Below are 21,708 nucleotides of genomic sequence, written 5' to 3'. Positions count from 1 at the left end.
TGGCAGTTGGAGACATGGTTTAGTGGTGGACTTGGCAGTGCTGGGTTAATGGTTGGACTTGACTGACTTAGAGGTCTTTTCCAGCCTAATAGATGCCATGTTTCTACGATTCCATGTCAAAATTGAGGCGCTTAAATTGCGGAGACAAGGGTGCTGGGGTCCCTAGAGGAAGGTGCATGGTCCCTTGGCTCTCTGACCGCCTGGGTAGCCTGTCCCCAGCTTTCGTGATTCCCCTCTCACCTCCCAGCCCCCGTGGCTGGACAGAGAGGGTCCCCCCACCGGGGACGGGGCGCACCTGCACACACCGGGGCACAGCAGGGCTCTCAGACGGTTCTGGCTGGGGCGAGAGGGCAGCGCTCGCCTCCATGGCGCCCACGGGCCACAGGAGGAAGGGGCACATTGCGGGGGGGTCAGGACCTCTCTGCGGCGAGAGGAGCGGCGAGGGGGATGTTGGCTCCGGGGAGGGTTCTTCCTCCGGGCATGCTCTGCCAGGGCGATACCAGGAGAGAGGACCGGCGCTGCCGCGGTGACATCCCCGGCAGGACGCGGGGCGGGGGCGGCGCAGCGGGAACCCCCGGCCGGGTGGGAAGAAACTTCCCCAGCGGGGCCGGTCCGGACCCCCCGCTCCGCCCGCGCCCCGCCCCGGAACGGGGCGAGGCTGCTGCGGGCGGGCAGAGCCCGAAGGCTGCGGGCGCCGGCGGTGGGTCCTTGCCCGCCGCAGGGTCGGTGCCCGCCGCAGGAAAGCGCCGCGGTAAGGCCGAGCTCCGCGATCGCGGGGTCCTCTCAGCCGGGAGAAGTTGGGCTGAACCCCCCTCCCGGGGCTGCAGCCCGGCTGAGCATCTCCCCCTCCCTCCGCTGGCGTCCCCCCGGTCCCAGCCCCGGTGACCGGGGAGGAAGGAGCTCGGCGGGCCGGAGCTCGGCGGGCGGCTCGGAGCTGCAGGGAGGGATGGCTGAGCGCAGGGGGGATGGAGGCGCGACAGGAGCAGGGAGGTGTAGGTGGGACCCGGTCTGGGCTGCAGGTGTGGCCGCAGGGCGCATCGCTGGGACGTGGTCCCCGCCGCCCGTTTGACGGGACGTGGGAGAGGTAGGAGCCGGTCCGGGTTGCAGATGCAACAGAGCGGTGGATAGGTGGGACCTGGACCAGATTGCAGGTGCGACGGTGGAGCATACAGGTGGGAGCTGGTCCGTATTGCAGCTGCAAACATACCGTGTACGGGCTGGATGTGGTTTGGATCGCAGGTGCTGGATGTGGTTTGGATCGCAGGTGCAGCTACACCGTGTCTAGGTATGACGTGGTCCAGATTGCACGTGTAGGTGCAACGTGGTGCGGGTTGCAGGTGTGATGTGCAGGTGGGATGTGGTCCTGCTGTGCCGGGGGGTGACTGAGCATCTCCTAGCATAGAGTGTATGGCTGCTGTGCCTGTGTCCGGGCTGGGCAACTTTCAGGCTTTTATTTTGAAATATTCTCTTATCCAGTGGTTTTCGGACGTCTCCCAAGTCCTGCCCACTTTTCCCACATACTTCTCTCCAGCCTCATCCTCCCTTTTGCTCAATAACTCTGCAATGATGAAATGGCTTCTTGCAACATCAGCACGCAGAGCTGAATTCCAGAGCTCGGGGGCGGGGAAGGAGTGCTCAGACACACTGATCTTAGGAGGAATACCCCAAAACGGTGTTCGTGGTCATCCCTCCCAGTACCAGATCGACACTGTGAAATGTACATTGCTTTTCTCGGATTTCTGAAGAATTTCTCAGGGTAAACACAGTGGGAAACGACCTGAGGCTCCCTGGTAAATTGCAAGGAAACTTCTGGCCTAAGTCAGTTGAAAAGAAAAGTTGGAGTCAGCAGAGTTACGGTAAGGTTGCCATCGTCCTACTGAACTTGCTCAGAATTTGGGCTGTCTGGCCACTAATCTCATTTCTCTGCCATCCACTTAAACTTGTTTTTCTGCTACACAGAGGCTGCCAAAACTGGGGGAGTGGGGGGAGGGGATCATAGGAACCTATGAGATATGTGATTTTTTTTTGTCCTATTATAAGTTAATAATCCCATTTCTAGGCTGTCATCCAAGAATATTGCTCAAAAAATGCAAGCAGTGTACAAGACCCATTGTATAAAAGATAATCTAAATGTAGGACAGGAAGGGACCTGGCAGGTCAACAAATCTAAACACAGAATGATATTATTGCACACCAATGATATTATTGCCTTATTGCACACCACTGTAAATCATTTGTCCCTGGTCTCCCGGGAAGGGGAATTTTCACAACTTTACTGAACTGACACCGTAATTTTTTCTCCAATATATGGTTTTCTCTTACTTTGTATTTGCACTGTGACTGCTTAGTTCTCCCAGTATAGATGCTTTTCTCTCGTATCAATATAGAAATAGGAGTTGAATGCTTTTCGTTGTGTCATGCCATGCAAGATAGAACTTGCTGTCTGCTTTCATGAAGCAGGCTCCAGCTTATGCTGCTCCCTGGGAGTCATGAGCTTCTTATTCTCCGACTTCCCTGTGGATGAGCAGAGCTGCCAGGCTCAGAGGTCTGTCCTGTGCCTCTCGTGTTTGACATCTCACCTGGAAATAAATCCCTCAGCTGGTAGGTACTGCAATTAACCTCCTCCTCAGGTTCCTCCTGTCCTGTGGTGGGGGTGGGAAACTGTGATTTTCTTCCTCAGATGTCCATCTGACTTCTTTTCTGCTGTCAGCTCTCATCTTACTCCAGGCCTCTTATTAATCCTTTTTTTTATTGCATATCCCTATGTTCTGTGCTGGTACAGTATTCCCCCAGCTTTCTCCCACTTGCTCCGTCATGAAGGGAGAACTTAAGTTTGTAGTGGCCCCTGCCAAATTCAGACTGACCCCTTCCATTCGATTGCCTGTCCAATCCTTTTAGGTCTGTACCCTATTTATTACGATTTGTCATCTTTTGTTTGTTAAGTCCTGATTTTACTGAGCTGCACAGCAAGTGGCTGTATGTACTTCAGATGTGTTTGAAGCTGAATTTTGCCCCTGTCTTGTGTGCCGGGTACGCTGGGTAGGTTTCCCAAAGTAACTGAGTAGAAAATTTTTCTTACCGAAGCAAGCTAAGTTTCATTTTGTCCTCCTTTCCCCCTGTTTACTTCCATGGCATCACTTATTAGGGTGGTTTTTTTCTGCAACAATTATTCTGTTGATGAGGGATGTTTAATCCCACCATTGTGCTGTAACCAGCCGTGAGTAGAAGACGGGTGTAATTCAGCAGTGGGTATCAACACAGTGCTGTAGATTGGGCAGTGAACAATATTCATAGAGCTGAAACAGCTGCGGGAACTTCAGACAAACTCAGTGCTCATATCTGAGCTCAGATTTAGCTCCCAGTCGAATATCCTTGCTCTTAATATTTGCAATAAGGTCTATCAATAGTGATTCAGAGGAAGTACCACCCACTGAATCAACAAAGTCAGCTCACAAGGTATTGAACAAATCCAGCTCTGCTCGGTCCAAAATACCATAGCTGATATGTGCAGATAAACACTTCACAAGGAGTTATCCCTGTTCTGTTCATTAACATTGGACATGGCTTTTTATATAACCAGATTAAAAAAACCCAAATATTTTGCAGAAGCTAGATGCAGTTCGGCAGCACGATGCTCCTTGTGTTCAGTGCATGACTACCTGCTTCTGACCTGATATATTATAAGCCCTTCGGTGTTATCCACCAAACTCAAGTTTATTCCAGTGTTTCTCAGCACTGCATGTGCAGCAGTTTATCACACAGTGCTCATGAGTGTGCTGCTGCAGAGCCTGCTTTCATTTCCCAGTGGCCAGAAAAAGCACTGAGAGCACCAAGTGCTGCAACGGAGCAAGCAAACAATCTGTATTTTAATTATACAGAGACCTCTTGGGTTCTGTGCTGTCAACTGAAATGCTAAGAACAAATTGGGGGAAGGAAAAAAGCCGTGTCAAATTTTGAGCTTTGACTTTCTCCTTCTAATGAAGGCCAGCATTGTACTTGTAGGTCTGGTGTGGGGTTTGTCACAGCATCCCAGTTGTTCCAGTTCTGCAGGCATGCTTTAAGAACTGGAGCGAAGCACAAAACGGGAATGCTTCGAAAAAGGGTTCTCTGCGTTTGGGCAACTTCTCTGTGCCTCTCAAGATTCTTGTCAAGGGCAAGTATCATCTTTTTTTCCTAGGAAAAAAATTACTAGTGAGCAACAGCCAAGCCTTATAATTTCTACCAGATAACGTCAGTGGTAGATGAGCTGGTTTAATGGAACTGAATGTGGAAACAAATAGGGGTGTGGGGTTCATGCATGAGCCCCTGAGTCATAGCCTGGCATCTACAGGAGTGCCCGCAGTTAAGTAAGTGGTTGTGTGATGTGGCAGGTGAACATTTGTTGCTGTTTTGCCAGCCAGCCTCTCACATCTGCAGAAATCATCAGGAGAGCATCTAACAGCATGATGGTTTTTCTGTTTGATATAACAAACACATATTGTTTCCAGATTCAGCTGTTTCTACTGGTTTGATACCTGAGCTGACATTTCAAAGCCCTGGGAATGCTGAAGCCACAGATCAATGAGAATCTTTAGCAAGCAATAGCGTTTGCAAAACCTCTTTAGCATTTGATGGTGTATTTCAAGGTGCTCCAAAAAAAGAATGAGCCAGATAAAGGACATCAGGCAAAGCCAGAAAGGAGGACTGAGAGCCGGTGGATGAAGTCCTCATCCCAGCATTGGAGTCACTCAGCTGATTCCAAAATGCTTAACTACCCTAAAAGAAACAGGTCACTTCAGAAGGGACGTTGCTCCAGCACTACGTCCAGTAAAACAAGTACAGGCAAATGAAGAACTGCCAGATGCTGTAGCTGGTAAGGCAGGATGTTGAACTTGGCAAGGTTGTAGTGGGAATCTCCAGGTCCTGCTACTTGGCATTGACTTCCCATTTGTTTTTCTTACCACAGCCATTATTTTGCCTCAGCTGAGGTGTAAATGGTATTAATTTGGGGGAATGTCTGAGGGCAGAGGAGGGATTTGCTCTTTGCATTGAGTCTGTTGAGCAGGTGTCCTCAGTCACCCCTTGGTGCTGAGAGGAATTGCCCAAAAGGGACACAAAGGAAATTTCAGTTGATGGTTTGCGTAGCTGCTCTCAGAGTACCCACAGGTTCAGTAACACTGATTTCACCCCAAATCCAACTTGCAAAGCCTTCTGTTGCCTCTGCTGCTCCCAAGCTGTGGTTAACGCCAACATAGGACATCACTAGTGGCAGCTGGCCACCTTGGGACTAAGTGGGTCTCCACTTTTCCAGCTGGGAGAGCTGAGTCACGTTTTAACAAGCGAGGACAGCAGAGGAATTTGGAGATCACTCCAGGAAAGTGTGGGAAAGGAGTCACCCTGCAGCCATAAAACCTCTATATTTAGTTGTACTTTAAAATGGATTTTGCGGTTGCAGAGGTCAAATGAGTTTGGAGACCCACAGATCTGTTTTGCACAGAGCCTCTGCACGTCCAGGAGTCATGGCCACCTGTCCCCCCACTGTGTTCCCCAGAGGTAGGGACATTCCAGCCTTGCCCCTGTCCCAGGGACTGCACGGTGAGCTCATCTCTTGCTGGAGGCACAGCCTCTCCCCAGTGTACCTTGGTAAGCAGAGGAGATGAAGGGAGAGAAGCAGCAGAGCCCCTTTCCTCTCTCCAGATCAATGAATGAGGTTGGCATCATCTTTCTTTCTTTATTTATAACTTTGGTGAGCATCTCTGCTTGTGTCAATGTAGCTAAGGAATAACTTTGTTACCCTCCGCTCTGTCGGTTAAATTGCATTATTTTTAATGAGGCAGCTATCTCCATGCTGCTTCTGTTCTGCTGGTTTCCCCTATCTGGGAAGTGTCTGCTCCTCATCCATCCTGCTTTTCTGTTAAGTCATTGCCCGGCATTCTCTGGAAGCAGTGAGCTAAGTGTTAGCTTTATTTTCTGACAGAGGCCCCAGGTGGAAACAGAAGTTCCCATTGTACAAGGCAGCAGGTTTTTGTGAGTGATGCTTTTCTTCCCACACCCTGCCGAGAAGTCAAATTGTGGCAAATCAACTCATTCCGCTGTCTGGCCGAGATCAAGGTACTTCACCTAAATAAAAGGATGATCCCTGCTGCCAAAGGATTTACTCCAAGGAGTGGGTGCAGCCCCTCACGGGCTGGGTGTGCAACCCAGAGGGATGCAGGAGGAGAGGCAAAACCACACAACCCTCCCTGGACCAGTCCTTGTGCACTGGCCCATTTCTTCCACCAACACTGCAGTGCCCAGCTCCAAGATCTTTCCCTCTGTCCCAGCAGGTCCCTTGGGGGCACCAAGTGGCACCAGGGGGTTTTGGGGTCCAGCTTTGGGGTTTTGCCCCCCTCACTGCCCACAGCTGTGGACTCTGGGCAGCCGCCTCCGCTGCATCGTCTGTGTGAGTAAGCCTCCCTCCCGCCCCAGAAACAGCCACAATCTTCTCCTTTGTGTGCTTCTAGCTCAGAAAAGGCTGATTCATTCTCTGAAGCAGATTAATTACTTCTGCTATTTAAAAAAAAAAAAAGATAAATCCTTTAGAATTGGTCAGCTTAACTTTCAACTGTGTGCACAATACAGTAAAGCAAGTGTGCTCTGAGCCAGAGCATGAAAGTTCGCAAGGAATAAGAAACTGGGTGTTGCAGTATTTACCTGGTATGTCAGCAGTGGGCTCTGCAATTTAGGAAGTATTTGTGAATGTGTCTTCTTCTTGACTGATATGACAAACGTTGCAAATCTGAGCCCACCGTGAAGGTGAACTGGGGAACAAATATTTTTATTCCCTGATACATTTTATAGCTTGTTTCCCTTCTGGTTTTCATCACGCTGATGTGGCAGCCGGCTCCCTGAGTAGCTCGCATCTGAAGCCTGGCTGAGCTGCTCCATTTCTCCCTCGAAAGGCAGCTTTCCAGCCTGCCTGGCTCTGCTCACTTGTTTATGCACTGATGGGCTGTAGTTCCCCATTTCAGAACAAGCTGTCCAATATTCATGAGTTATTTTATATTTACCCAGTTCTGAGGCTTCTTTTGTAAGCCTGGGGATAAATTCTGGGTTTCGTTGTTTCCATTACTGGAAATGGACTGAACCTTCACAAACATTACCAAGCCTTAAATAAGGCCTCTATTTATCTAGAAAGGAAGGGAAAGGACTAACACAAAGCTAAATTGATTTACAAGCCTGTAATTCCCAAACTCCTGTTCTGATAACACTTGTAAGCAAGTGTTGGGGCAAGCCATATGTGTAGAGATGAATCACTTATAAAATGATATCCTAATATTAATTGTGTATTAATTTATTAGATAAATACAGTGATTTTCCTCTTGAAGATTAATGACAGCACAAGTTCAGCTGGCATAAAGCACTGCAGCTCTTTAGACTATGCAAACCTGAGGATATGACTGAACAAGTGATTTCTTTGCAAAGAACAAAACAGTATCACTTATTTCTAAAGTGATTTAAATTATACTGCAGGAAACACCGAAAGAGATCAAAATGTCAGTATAAGGTATCCTGCATGTACAGTAAGGTCATTTTGCCGCAGCATGAGAAATTCCCAGGATCAAACTCCAGTTGGTTGGGCCATGTTAAAATCTGTTTGCATTAATTCCAAGACTGACTTAGAACTGGAAAGATAATATCAAGGAGGACAACTTTAGGTCCTCTCAAAACAGCTGGACCAAGTACTGTAGCAAAATGAGGAGTTAAGTCAGGCAATGTTTTAGGATTACTGCGTTATAAAACAGGCTCTTCAGACTTTCTCACCCAACGGAAGAGCAAATACTCTGAAGGTATCTTTTGATTTCAACATAATCTTTTGGATTATGTTGAAATCATGCTAAGCTGCTCTTCTTCAAGAATTTATTTTAAACTGCTCAAATGCTTAACTTCTTGAATTAGCAGCTGAGCATGTTTTCTGGTTACTCTTAGCGTTCACATTCTCACAGCCTCACAGAAAAGTACCTGGCAGTATCTGAGGCTGTGCTCCTTAATGTGTGAAATATGTGCTTCGCCCAGGCCATTAGGAATCCTGACTAGGGTCAGCCTTATCTGTACAAAAACACTCAGAATGTTTGCTTTTGGGCTGTTCACCAGATGAGATACCAGCCACCGTGATTCCTCAGCAGTTGAATGGAAAAGCTGATTTCTATAGGAGGGAATTATGTTTGCAGCCCTTTTGGAGAACAGCTGGAAAAATACTTCTCCCTTCTGTACCGTTCTGGTGTCTTGGTAGCTTTTTTCCAGAACTGATGTCTGTAAAGGTTGATATGGATCTGTGTAGCTCTTTGGCTTAGTGGTGCCCTCAACCTTTTCCCCTTCAGACCTCTGACATCAAACTGGTTTCTAGAAGAGCTATTCTCTCCCTGAAGGTCTTCATCCTTGTGCAAGTGAGGAGGGCTTGTGTTTGTGCTGAAAAGAGTACAGAGGACAGGACCTGCCTACCTCTCTCCCTGTGGGCAAGTCTTGGATGGTCTTTTTTCTGTAATTACATCTTCTTGCTGCTGCAGCACCAGTGTGTGTACCAGGGGAGCAGAGTTTATCTGTCGTGGCAGCCTTCATCCTGGCAATGCCTAAGCCGTTCCCCTGCAGCCTTAGTACAAGTGCAATATCTGTATGCAGGATAAATAAACTGTATAAATATCAGGCTCCTTCCTCAGCCTGTGCTTAGGTGCACATACATCCTTTAGAAACCTGTACATGGGTCTGGGCCCTTTGCTCTGGGCAGAACTGCTAGTGCGGTTTGGGATTTTCGCAGAGATTTTTGCCATCACCTGCCCAAAGAAAGCACCAAGTTCCCCACAGTTAATGCTTTCATCTCCCCAGCTGGAAGCACCCTCCCCAAAACAGGATGTTTCTTTGTTGCAGAAGCTTCCTACCAAAACTGCAGAGCAAGTCTTGTGGATGTTTTAAGCAGATCGACCCCATTAAATACAAAGTTCCCGGAAATATGCATGTGCTGGCAGTAGCAAAGTCTTTTATTTTTGTTATCTGAAGTATCCATTAAATAAAGACTACTTCAGAGGGCTTTTTTTTCTTCCTTTTAACATCCTCTAAAGTGAATGTATTCAGCAGAAAAGCAGTCAGAGAGCTGGTCTGTGGCAAGAGGGATGGATGGATATCAGTCTCTGAGGAGAGTAGAGAAATTCAGTAAGCAGAAGAGCCAGCAGCAGCCAGATTTGCAGTTCCTGTCTTGCTTCTGTGGCTTCCTGAGGATGCTCAGATGTCTCTGCTCCCTAAGGAGGGAGCAAACCAGCTGCTGTCACTGTGCTCTTTCTATACCTGGGAAGGTCAGCGTTCGTTCACCCCATCTGCTTCCCAGCAGTTCTTCTGGCATCTCCTGCTTTCCCCATGGCACAGGGTCATGTTGCAAAGGCCAGACATCTTGTCGGTGAAGGGGGAGATTTGGCTCTCCCCCTAAATTTATATATCCTCACCTGGCCAAATCCCCTTTCAGTGCCATTTCAGCACTCTCTTTGACACTGGTACTTCTGGTTGCTTAACTCAGAGCTCAGTTCTCAGATGAACAGAGAAGTTAAATTATCCACATTTCTTTCCACTACCCTAATTTTTCCCCTATAAAAACGTGTGGTTGTCTTCACTGGCCACATAGGTACCACAGTAGCCAGTAATCTGGTCCCAGAGATACAGAGGCGAATTACACCTGTAATTCCTGAATACTGCCTATGCTGATGTTTAGTAATTTAGTAGCAAGTGATACTAGGCATTTTAGGCAGGATCACCTAAAAAGAGCCAACTCAGCAGACCTCTGGCTGGCATCTGTCCCTGCCAGCCAGAAATGAGCTGGGTGTCTCCTTTCCAAAACCCTTCACGCGTCTTGCTTGAAAAGCCACTGGCACGGGAATGGGTTTGTCACAGAAACGCAGAGCAGTGAGAAGACACTGATTGCTGTAATTAGGAATAATCTAATTCCTAAAGGCAAATGGGCTGTATTTATATCTGTTTAATTGGATTCCTGCATTTTGTGGACCTGCCGTGTGGGCAGTGAAGCCATTGCACTGTGCTTCAGAGGCAGCAGAGCGATACTTGACGTGTAGAGGATCTCAGCTCTGCCTTACCTAACATGGGACTAAACTCTTAGTTCTTGATATAATCTGTCTGATTTTGGTGTAGTTACTATTCAGAGGACCACCAAATCATCTGCTAAAACTGGGGTAAAATTGGGCTGATTTGCTGGGGGAAAACCATTAGCCCTCTCTCTGAGTGACTTGAAAGTAAAGTTGGTAGGATGGAAGCTCAGACATGAGGGAATGGATCCATAAAAGGATTTATGCCCTTAACACCCTACATCCTTGTGGTTTGGGAGCAAAGCTTCACTCCCCAGGTTAGCACTCAGCTCTCCTGGAAAATAAGCCTTTGGACTCCCACTGGCACCCCTCTCCAACCACATCAGCTTGGGGCTGCCGCTGCTTCCTCTAGAGGAAGAGTAGGCCAGATGTGCTGAGGAAACCCTCTCTCCCCAGGCAGTGCCCAAAACATTCCATCAGAGACACAACCCCATGCCTGGATTCTTTCTAGTCATGCAGTGAAAAGCAAACACCTTTGCTGGGGCCAAGTTACAGTCAGGTTGATGGACTTTGGCCAGAGCTGAGCTCAGCAGGGTGCAGGAACATCCATCTTTCCATGAGGTGTTCCCACTCAGGCTGGCATTAGAGCATGGTGAGGGTGTGGGCAGCTGTTTGCAGCAGGCAGAGCAGCAAACATTTGGAAGCAGCAAGAGTGATGCTTGGGTTCTTGGGAGCAAGAGCTGGGTTCCAAATGACCTCATTTTTCTCAGATGCTGCCCGCTGCTGCTGCTGTTCATGTCCATGGGGCCCACAGCCACTGCAGCTCTAGAGCTGTTTTTTCTGCTTTTCAGCCGAACTTCTCTGCTTCTGCTTTTTCTTTTTCATTTTTATGTGGGAAATGATGCAGCCTTTCTAAGAGAAGCATTTCTGGCATTTCTCACAGATCCAGGCTTCAGATGAAATCTGATGGGAGCTGACTGATAGCCTTTTACATTTCTTCCATGGTTTTCAGGGACAGGAATGTTGCACCATCACAATCCTTTCTTTGCAGGACTTTTTTTTCCCTTAATTTTTTTTTTGTTCCCTAAAACCTGCTGTGAGCCTGGTCCTGCTCCTAGGAACCCGATTAGCAACTAATCTTCTGAGGACTTGAGGATTAAACTTCAGGAGTGAATGCTATGTATAGGGACATTCACTTGCTGTTGTAAAACCCATCGTGAATTAACATTAGTCTTGGATTGTATAGACACACCCCCAGAGTGTTTCCTGTGGCAGGATGGGGAATTATGTGGAGTCATTTCCTTGGACATTAAATTGTTGTGGTGAAACTGTTTTAATTAGAAAGCACGTGGTAGTTGGTCTCTTAAAGGGCAGCTGAATTTGGACTAAAGGGCAGACAGATCAGTGGATTTCTAATACTGGTGGAGTTGTGCTCATGTACACAAAGGTTGAGTTTCCCACCTAAGGCAGGAAGACTCTTGCTGTGGGCTCCAACTTTTGATCTAGGAGGTTCATTTCAGGGTAGAACCTCACAGAGTAAGAAATAAGCAGTATTTGAAGGCTGCTACCCTGAGCCGGGCAGGAGGTCTATGCTAAAATGGGCCATGTTGAAATATTCACAATTTAATAATGACTGGGTTTCAATTAACACCTCCCGAGAGGCTGAATGGATGCACTTGGCAGCTGTGGCTCACAAACTAGTTTCCACGTGAAATGTCAACCAGAAAGGCACAGAGATATTTTCTGTTAAAAAGAGCTTTTAATATCTTCAGAGCCTGCTCAGCCTGTAAAAGCTGGGCTTGACTGAAGTTCAGCAGGACTTTAGAGGTGCCCAGTGAGGGCAGGATTCTCGTCATTGAGCCCCTGCCCAGAGGACACTGCCTGAGCCCTCGATCTTTGCTTTGCTAATCCTCTCCCAGCTCCCACGATGGGCAGCCTTGGGTTAGACATCCTCAGTATTTTAAACTGTCCTGGCTCTTCCAGTATTGCAAAGAGCCCTGAGATCTTACAGTGTTTAAAGCTCTGGTGTCACAAAGCCAGAAAACCCAGTCCAGCTCATGAAAGATGCAAGGGGCTGTCCCCACCCACCCCCATGCTCTCCATCCCACCACCCTGGCCATCCTGCATCCTCTTTTTTTCTTTTCTATTTTTTTTCCTTTCCTTTGCCAGATCATTTCCCTGCTTTGGTCATTTCCCTTCTCTGAGTCACCCCATGGCAGGACTGCTTTCTGATGCTGGCAGATGGACTTGGAGTGAGTGCAAGGCTCCTGCCTTCCCAGCCCATGGGGAAGTGTCACCCTCCCAGTGCAGTGTGAATGAGAGGGGTGACAAATGACATGCAAATGCCTTCCCTGGAGGCTACAGAAAAGTCACTTCCTCGCACCTTTCTGAAGGCTGGTATTTGCATACTATTAGACACTGACATCCTGTTGAACTTTCTTAGAGCGTTCGATTTGTAGACGTGCTCGTTTGGGGATTTAGACTTTATTGACTGAAGGTTGCTTGGCAGAGAAGGAGAAAAGGAGCTGGCTGGGGAAGGGAAGGCTTGCACAACTGGTACAGAAAGATCCTTCGATGTGAGAGAGACAAGGGAATTATTTGGCTTCAGCTCTGAGGTAGGAATTCTTCTCTCTGACAGTTTTCTCTGTCCTCTTGGCATCCTGTGGAGGTGTTTAAAAACATCAACAACAAAAAAAGCAATAATAGGGTTTTGCCACTCATAATATCTGCTTGTGTGACAGCTTCCCACAGAGCGGAAACTGGAAGTCTTAGAAAGTTACCACTGCACTGTCCATGTTGCTGGGTAACAGCTCCTGCTTCTCACATGACCCCCAAATTGGAATAATAAATTGCATCCAGAAGTGCTGAATGATGCTGGGATTGCTAGCAGATGGAGGTGCTGCCTGAGCATGGGGGCACTGGAGCAGGGGGTCCTCCAGACCTGCCTTACTCCCAGTCAGTGTTTTCCTGGGATCTGGACCTAAGTCCCGTTTCTTTCCAGCTAGAGTCCGAGGCTCCCACGGATCTGCTGAGATAGCAGGGGGGGAAGCCCCAGTGAGGCCAAGATGAAGCACTGGTGGTCCAATTTGCTGCAGCACAGCTGGGTGCTGACACCCTCTGTCTTCATGGGGCAAGTGCTGGCTACCACCTCACATCACTCCAGCACAAAATCTGCCAGGCCACCCAAGGCCTGCAGGAGCATGTGAGGATGCCCAGGGCTAATACCCACCATGGAAAGCTTCTTATATTGTTTTGTCTGACTGGGCACTCATATAGACGGGGAAGGCTGGTGCCTTGCTTCTGGCCAGGTCTCCCCAGTGGCAGTGGCCATTACCAAAGGTCTGAGATCTGCACCAATCTGGTTTAAACCTGGCTCACCAGATCAGGGGATATGGTTATTGAGTGTCTTCACACAGTGTCATCATAGTAACAATGAGTGCTTTTAAACCCATTTAAAGCAAAGCTCATGGAACCTTTCAGTATATAAATAAGGGTTTAGATGCCACTGAAGATCCTGACGGAAACATCCTTGAGCACCTCACTTAAGCTTGATTTGTGTGTGGTACCTGTAGCAGCCTGATGATTTATGTATTTGTTTATTTACTGTGAGGAAGAAGGCACTGGTGACTTTTATTTCGCAGTGTGGTTAAACCTGGTGTAACCCCACCACTACCAAGACATACTGAATGGACACATTTACCCCCTGTGCGAGACATCACACAATATTGTAGCTTATATTTGCCCAGGAGAGAAAAGTTGTGCTGGCACACAGCATCCTGATAGTGGTGGATGGGACTGAATCAGGACAACGTGTTTTTCCTTTATTTGTGAAAGAATAAGCTATACTGGCAAAATACATACAAATTTATATCAGTATGGCCACTTTTTGTCTATGCACTGAAGTCCTTCTCTGCAAGTTTGCTGCCAGAAGAAGCCATTGCCAGCCCCATGCCAGGCCCAGTCAGCATGTGGATGGCACAGCTCCTGCCCAGCTGCAGCAGGCTATGTGTCTGTGCTCTCTCATTTCCTAAAGACAGAACACTCCCCGTAAAGGTGTGGCACTGCTGTGGGCACAGACAACCCTGCACTGTGTTGTGAGAACTCCTGTGTGCCTCACATGAGGGGTATGCCACAGCAAAGCATAGTGTGCCAGAGACTCCATGAGCTTCTTCAGTATCGAAGAACAAGACTGAGCACTCATTCCAAGACCTTTTCATTTTTTGAGCATAAATTGCACATTCTGGCTTCTGATACGGGTGAGGATAAAGAACATGTAAAGCTAAAGGCTACTGTGGCTACTGGCCATGGCAGCAGAAGTGTGGAGCAGCACTAGGTTTGTGTGCTGAGTCGAGGACAGTTGGGCAAACCAATGCCTTTGGCTTGCCCACCTGCATTTCCCACTGTACCTTACCCTCAGCTCCTCTGGGAGACTGAGAACACTGCAGCTTCCTACAGAGGCTAATGGGCCCACACCAGGGGCTCAGGTTGGTTTCTAAAATAGAGATTTTTAGTTCCCCCCAACTAGTCTTGGTGTGTGGGAGGATGGTTTTGTTAGTCTGTATGTACGCGAGCTGTTCCGACTCTGCACGGGAAAACACAGCAGTACAAATGAAAGCAAAAGGAGAGGTGGAGAAAACCCGTCACGCTTCTAAAAGTGATTTAGCCAGGATGTTTTTTCTTTTTAGTGACTGAGTAGTCTGACATGTTGCAAAATACAAAGGCTCAGCATATTCCCAGCAGCAGAGTAAAAGCTGGAACTACCCAGAAGCAAAACCTGTCATTAGCAGTCAGCCAGGCAGAACGGGCTCCTGAGTGCCAGGAACCTGCACGGAAGGAAGGAGGGGCTGAGCAGCTTTTCTCAGGGGCCAGCAATGTGCCCCAGCAGCCTTGCAGAGGGCTGTGAGGGCAGAACGTGGGATAGGGATGCTCCCAGACTTCGAAGAGCAGCAAGGAACTACTGTTCCCCCTCACGCACCCCCGTTCTTTAGCACAGGCAGTGAGTTTGCTCCAAAAAAAATCAGGCCAGTTTTGATCTGCAGTTTTTCTCCCTGTTGTTTTCACTCAGTTATACTTAGCTGCCCTGAGAAATCTCTTTTTACATGTCCTCCCCAGTCCTTGCTGTGATCCATGTCGTCCTGGAGGCATGCAATAATTTAGACTGTGTGCTGTGCAGCTCTGTTCTCCGCAGCTTCACAGGATGGAGAAAGTATTGACGTGCCCTGATTCATCTCTCACAGATGTCATCTCCCTAGGAGCTGACTTGAAGGACAGAGGGGCACAGAAAACTCAATCTGGGTAGCACCTGATTCAGAAAGAAAGGAGGAGGAAATTTTATGAACTGGGTTGGATGGATGCAGGGAATATTATAGCTTTGCAAACCCAATGATCCGAGAAGTCAGCACCATGAACCACAGTGTTGCTGTGGCCGGGTGCATGAGGGCAAGCCTTTAGGATGCCTTTATGTTTCCAAAAGGAATCTTCCAAAATTAAGAATATTTTTGCATTGATGCTTCTTCAGTTGTCTTTACCCATCAGGCCTGACCAACCTCTGAGGGAGAGAAGGAGAATGTTGTATTTAAGACATGTAGATGTGGCACTTGGGGACACGGTTTAGTGGTGGGCTTGGCAACAGTGGCTTAATGGTTGGACTCAATGACCTTAAAGGTCTTTTCCAACCTAAACTATTCCATGATTCTTTACTGTGGCTGTGGGTGTCCCCACAGCAGTAAGCACAGACACACTGTCAGGATGTGCCCAAGGGAGCAGCACCCCCAGCACCCATGCTGAGCACACAGCTGGGGAGGGCAGAGAATGGATGCTGCAGGAATGACTGGACACAGAGTCTGAGGACATTGCTCCCACCATCACATCCTTTTCTATGGCCTGGGCAGCAAAAAGCAAACTCCCCATGCCCATCTACTGGCAAGAGGTGAGGTGTATTCAGCCATTGAAGTAGAGCATCTTGCCTGGTTGTGTCAGGGGACTGTCCTTCCCTCAGCCAGCATAGTCTAAATGGCCTCTCTGAGCCAGCCAGATAGATGTGTTCCATTTTAATCCTTGTCCGTCTCACTCTGCTGAGATCATTTACCTGCTGATAAGCTCCTGTGGTCAGAGATAAAAGGTGAAACTACCAACCCTTTAAGGATGTATCTGAACATCTTTGCAGCACTTTGCTTCATGAAAAATATGGAAAGATGTTTCATTCATAATATATCACTCATATCTATGTTTGTAAACAGATTTGTCACACCATCTGCAGAATCGTACTGCTGTCTCCTCTCTTCCATATTAATGTCCTTTCCATTTATATAGTACAGCTCCTATTTATTTTATTCCCTTTTTACAATTAGATACATTAGGCATCTCTTTTTCTTCCCTACAAAAAGTGTGCACTCTCTGTGGGGAAGAATATTTAGTCAATCCGATTTTTTCAGTCTAGTGCATAAAAACACAAGCCAGGACTGTTTGGAGAGGTACCTGCCTGGTTCTGTTTCTCATCTCTTCACATCTGTGTGGAGCAGGTGGGAGGGAAGGATAATTCAGAACAAATGTGCTGGTAAACAGGATGCTCTGTCCGTATTTCCTGTCTCCTGTTGCACTGTTGGAGCTTAATTTTCAGGAATCAGCTAAGCCTCAGGTCAGTAATGCTATTATAATTTCTCTGACTTGCTGTAGCTGATACAATATAGTACAATACAAATACAGTATGGTGAAGTATTTATACACCTGGGAGCAAAAAGCCAGCCTGCTTTGTTATCTGATTTGATAAGAAATGTTTAGACATGCTCAAATTTAAAAAGTGATTTGCTGAGTATAAAAAAGAAGTCACACGAGAGAGAGGAAGCTTGCAGTTGGCAGCCACTTCTGCAGCCCCTCGGGCTGACCAGCACCCAGGTCAGATGGTCCTCAGCACTGCCCTCACCAAAGGTCCAGGCTTGACCCCAGGCACTGGGAAGGGGTGGCTGGGCTCAATACACATCATGGAGCAGGATTTGACAGGTCTGTAGGAGCACCTCTCCGGCCCCATGACTGTAAATTCACTGTGGTGAGAGGTTTCAGACACTGCCTCATCAGTGACCTGAGGCAGGGCACTCTCGCTTCTCTCCCTCCAGGGAGGGAGGATCTTTCTTCTTCTTTGCATCGAGCCTAACCCAAATACCTGAGCTTGGGTACAAGGGAGGGACTGGGGTTGACTAATCCCAATAAGAATTTTACCAAGAGTGAATAAGGGCTCTGGGCTGCAGAAAGTGATGACAAATCTTAGAAACTCAAGCCTGTGCTTTGGCAGGAGAGTTTGTTGTTTGGGATTTGGTTGGTTGTTTTTTTTTTCTTTTATGGTCTTTTTATCACTTTTCAGCTGTACAGTGTGTTCTCAGATGGTATATCCACAACTTCATGTTTTTCAATTGTGGCCATCATTTTTTCAGCCAACAGAGTAAGGAACAACTGGGCAGTTGGCCAGCTGCTTTCCCATTGAAGCAAAAGGAAACTCTGCAAGAGGGTTTCTCCAAAGCTCTCTAAAGGGATTTTCTGTCACCATATCCTGCTAACTCCTCCACTCCTCTGACCTCTCAATGCAGACTTTGATGCTGTGAGCTGAGTGCCCCTGCCAGAGAGTCCCACCATCACCTTCTCTTAGGGAAATTGTTCAAATATCCTGTCCCATCACGCTTTGCATCTTTCCAAGAGGCATGTTTAGGCCTATAATATCATGCCTAACACAAATCAGTGAGCAAACCCTTTGGCTGTATATTTGCCAAGGTGTGACTGCCAAAATGGGTTTCTGGGTAAAGCAGAAGCCATGTGGCTCGGCTGTGGGGAAGCAGCCAGGACCTTTCCCAACAGTTCAGTCCCCAGGAAAAATCACAGGGTAGGCTTTAAAATGAGATTACTTCCAACCATGTGTCTTTCTCCATCCTTTGTCTTGGCTGTCTGGCAAATAAAACCTTCCAGAGATTACTCAGTTTAGATTTTTCCAGCCTTTTCTCTACTCACTGCAGGGCTAGAAACCCTTGTGCTGGAGCTGGGAAGGAAAAACGAGACTCTCCCATAATCCCTTCAGTCCCCTAAGTGCTGAGTTTTGGGCACCAATTGGGCCCCAGGTTATTTTGAGCCCTGTGCAGGCTTAGCAGCCCAGGGGAACAGAGGTCCTGGGGGCATGGCAGGGAGGAGAAGTCGCGTCCATAGATGGCTTTGGGTCCATCCCCTTCTTGTTGGGCAAACTGTCGTCTCTGGGAGCAATTCAGCTTTGAAAAAATTGCATGCAGCTTTGAAAAGGACTTGCACTGTATAACCTAATCGCTGTGGGTCTGAAAAATAATAATCCTGCCTAAAACCATAAAAGCTGGCATCAAGAGTTACACTTGGCTTTACAGTTTCTCTGTGCTGAATCAGCTCCTGACCCTCCTTGCTGCTATAAGAACCTGGCTGAACAGGCCATGCCCTCCAGGGAGATGAGCCACTGCAGCCTGTAGTGGGTTGACCCTGGCCAGATACCAGGTACCCACTAAAGCCGCTCTCATTCTCCCTCTGCAACTGGACAGAGGAGAGAGAAAAAAACAGCTAAGAACTGATGAGAGCTAAGAGCTGGGAGAGGTCAGTGACTGATTACCTTCACAGGCAAAACAAAACTCGAAGTGGGGATAGTACTTATATTTATTACTAACAGGATAAGAGCCAATGAGTGAGAAATAAAACAGTCTTAAAAGCAGCTTCCCCCCACCCCTCCTTCCATGTTCTCCCTCCTCCCCCCCAGTGGTGCAGGGGGACGGGGAATGCCTGTAATCGGGGGTTAGGACCAGTTGTTGTTTCTGCCGCTGCTCAGGGAGAGGAGTCCTTCCCCTGTTCCTGTGGGGTCCCTCCCACAGGAGACAGTCCTTGATGGACCTCTCCAATGTGAGTCCATCCCTCAGGCAGCAGTTCTTCCCAAACTGCTGTCCCGTGGGTCACTCCTCCATGGGGCGCAGTCCTTCACCGGTGAGCTGTACTGACGTGGGTCCCCCACAGGGGCCACAAGTCCTACCCGGGAAAAACCTGCTCCAGCACGGGCTTCCCTCTCCATGGGCTGCAGGTCTCCAGCAGGACCCCACTCCATCCTGGGCCTCCCATGGGGTCACAGTCTCCTTCCTGCATCCACCTGTTCCAGCATGGGCTCCCCCATGGGCTGCAGGGGCACAGCTGCTCCACCATGGTCTGCACCAGGGGCTGCAGGGCCACAGCTCCGGTGCTTGGAGCACCTCCTGCCTCTCCTTCTTCACTGACCTTGGGGTCTACTTTGTTGTTCCCGTGTTCTCACTACACTCTTCCCTGGCTGGAATTTCTTCTGCGCAACAACCTTCTGTTCTTAAATATGTTATCACAGAGGTGTTACTATCACTCCTAATTGGCTCGGCCTTGGCTAGTGGCAGGAAGTCTTGTCCTTGGCAGGAGCTGTCTGGCATTGGCTCCATGGAACAGGGGAAGCTTCTAGCAGCTTCTAACAGAAGCCACCCCTGTAGCCCCCCCCCGCTACCAAAACCCAGCCACAGAAACCCACTATACTGCCCATCTCCAAAAAGAAGGCTGTTTTCTCAGCCTCCCTCTGCCATCCCTGTGCTCACAACCTGTCGGGCTCTCACAGTATCATGCACAAACACCACGTTTTCAAACATATTTGCTATTACAGCAGACAGGAAGTGATTTAAGTGAGTGCTGTAAAATTAACCTCAACATCAGTCAAAAGAAACAAAAGCAAAAGAGAACAGGGTAATTAGATGCTCTTATGAGCAGGATATGCTCAGAATTACTTCTCCATCCCATTACAAATGCTTAGAAACTGCACAGCCTCTCCAGCACAGTGAGATTTTAAAGTGGTTTAATGGGCATTAGGAGTTTAGAACTGATAATGCCACTTCCAACCTTATCCTTTCACTGCATGAAAATAGGTGGTGGCTATTGACTGGCCTAAATTGGCTAGTTTTAAAGCTGTATTTGCTGGCTTGGATGTGCTGAAAGTCTCTCCGTGGAGTTTTCAGAGCCTGAATGTAATGTGTGTGTTTAAGGTGGGGATATATTGAGTTTCTCCAATAGAGGGCTGGTTCCAGTGTGTTCTCTACATGCTGAAGAGCTGGGAACTGCTGTAGTTGGGCTTCACATCCTGATAACTGGAGAAAAAACAAGGCTACTGGATGGTTTGTGCTCAGTCCAGACAAACATCTCACTTTGTCTCTTCTCTTTTTCTTTCAGAACAAACTGTTCACGATGTCAATCAAAAAGGAAGGTGCCCACAAGAAGTGGGCTGCCCTGAAGGAGAAACTTGGACCCCAGGAGACTGACCAGTCAGAGGCCAACCTGGAAAATGCAGAGCCGGAGCTGTGCATCCGTCTCCTGCAAATGCCATCGGTGGTGAACTACTCTGGGCTGAAGAAGCGTCTGGAGAACAGCGACGATGCCTGGATGGTCCAGTTCCTGGAGCTGTGTGGGCTGGACCTCCTTCTGGAAGCCCTGGACAGGCTGTCTGGGCGAGGAGTGGCCAGGATATCCGATGCTTTGCTTCAGCTCACCTGCATTAGCTGCGTGCGAGCCGTCATGAACTCCCACAAAGGCATCGAATACATTGTGAGCAACGAGGGCTATGTCAGAAAACTCTTCCAAGGTGAGAAGACATCTTCCTGCTTCATTCATCACATGGCATGGTGGGGGGACTTCCTGTTGCTTATCCTTCTGCCCTGTACCAGGCTTGTTGGAAATTGTTGGTCGCAATGGACTAATGAGATTGTTTTCTTCTTTAAAATAACACTACCATGAAATCACATTGCCTTTGCCACCCAGAGCTGTTTCCACACAAATATTGTCATAGTTTACTGAGAGAGCTGGGGATAAACCCAGCCTTAGCTGTGTGCAGGTATGACCCTTCAGTTGTCAGCAGACATTTGCTATTCAGGCTTTGTGAGCCCCAAGGGCAGAGAGAGGAATTGAAAAGGCTTGGAGTCTTGTAAAGAGGAGGGAAAGTGGCATGGTTTAGACTCAAGAGAGCCTGTTTTCTGTGCTGCTCCATCTCTCCCTTCTAGCAGATGGTAGGTAACACCACTTACATTCTCTTGCCGTTCACTTGGCTCGTCGTTAGGTATGAAACGCATCAGGGCATCTCCTAGAACTTTTTGTACAGCACTTGATGGTGCTGGTGCCGGAAGGATGACTTCTGTGCTGCTCCACGGAGATCACAGCTGCACCCAGAAACCTTTATTAATATCTTTTTAAAATGCATTTAGTCTGAAAGCTGTCTTGCTCCCCTCTTCAGTTTTGAAGTCCCCTGCCTTCCTCTTCACCCTGCGTTTTCTTAACCTGTGTGAAATACGGAGCTGGCCTTTTTATGCTGTGAAAAACAGCAAAGTATCCTGGGCTTTTCAGTGTTTGAGCTTCTTTGTGTACTAATAAAGGAAAAGTAAGATGGTCTAATCCACTCCCTCCCAGCTCCTAGGGCTCACAGAGAAAGAGTAGTGGAAAAAGGGAATACATGGGGACTGGTTAGAACAATTGGTCTAATTGATATGCATATTGGTCTCTTCTGCACTAAAAATAAGAGTCATTAATCGAGGAAAATGGTTCATCTGCTGTTCTAGAAAACACCCATATGTGAAAATGGGAATTAAATTGTGTGATTGTGAGTGTTGAGATCTTGGCTGCT

General features: G+C 48.0%; 1 protein-coding gene across 7 annotated transcripts in view; it reads left to right on the top strand.

Annotated features, from left to right (window-relative positions):
* Window positions 1-659: 659 nt before the first annotated feature.
* Window positions 660-21,708, top strand: part of INF2 (inverted formin, FH2 and WH2 domain containing) — a 42,347-nt gene continuing 21,298 nt past the window's right edge. For 4 of the 7 annotated variants that reach the window (XM_017807643.1, XM_017807641.1, XM_017807637.1 and 1 more), the window contains exons 1-2: window positions 1,572-1,856; window positions 20,268-20,676. In XM_017807643.1, coding sequence (XP_017663132.1) covers window positions 20,283-20,676 — 394 coding nt within the window. In that variant the 5' untranslated portion in view covers window positions 1,572-1,856; window positions 20,268-20,282. Of the gene's footprint in view, window positions 752-1,333; window positions 1,351-1,571; window positions 1,857-2,512; window positions 2,602-20,267; window positions 20,677-21,708 lie in introns of those variants that run through there. The other 3 variants (XM_017807638.1, XM_017807640.1, XM_017807639.1) reach the window with 3 other exon arrangements.

This window comes from Lepidothrix coronata, unplaced genomic scaffold, assembly GCF_001604755.1.
Source record: "Lepidothrix coronata isolate B3197 unplaced genomic scaffold, Lepidothrix_coronata-1.0 Scaffold19, whole genome shotgun sequence".
NCBI lineage: Eukaryota > Metazoa > Chordata > Aves > Passeriformes > Pipridae > Lepidothrix > Lepidothrix coronata.
Note: the sequence above shows the minus strand (reverse complement) of the source record. Positions and strands in the feature narration are given on the sequence as shown.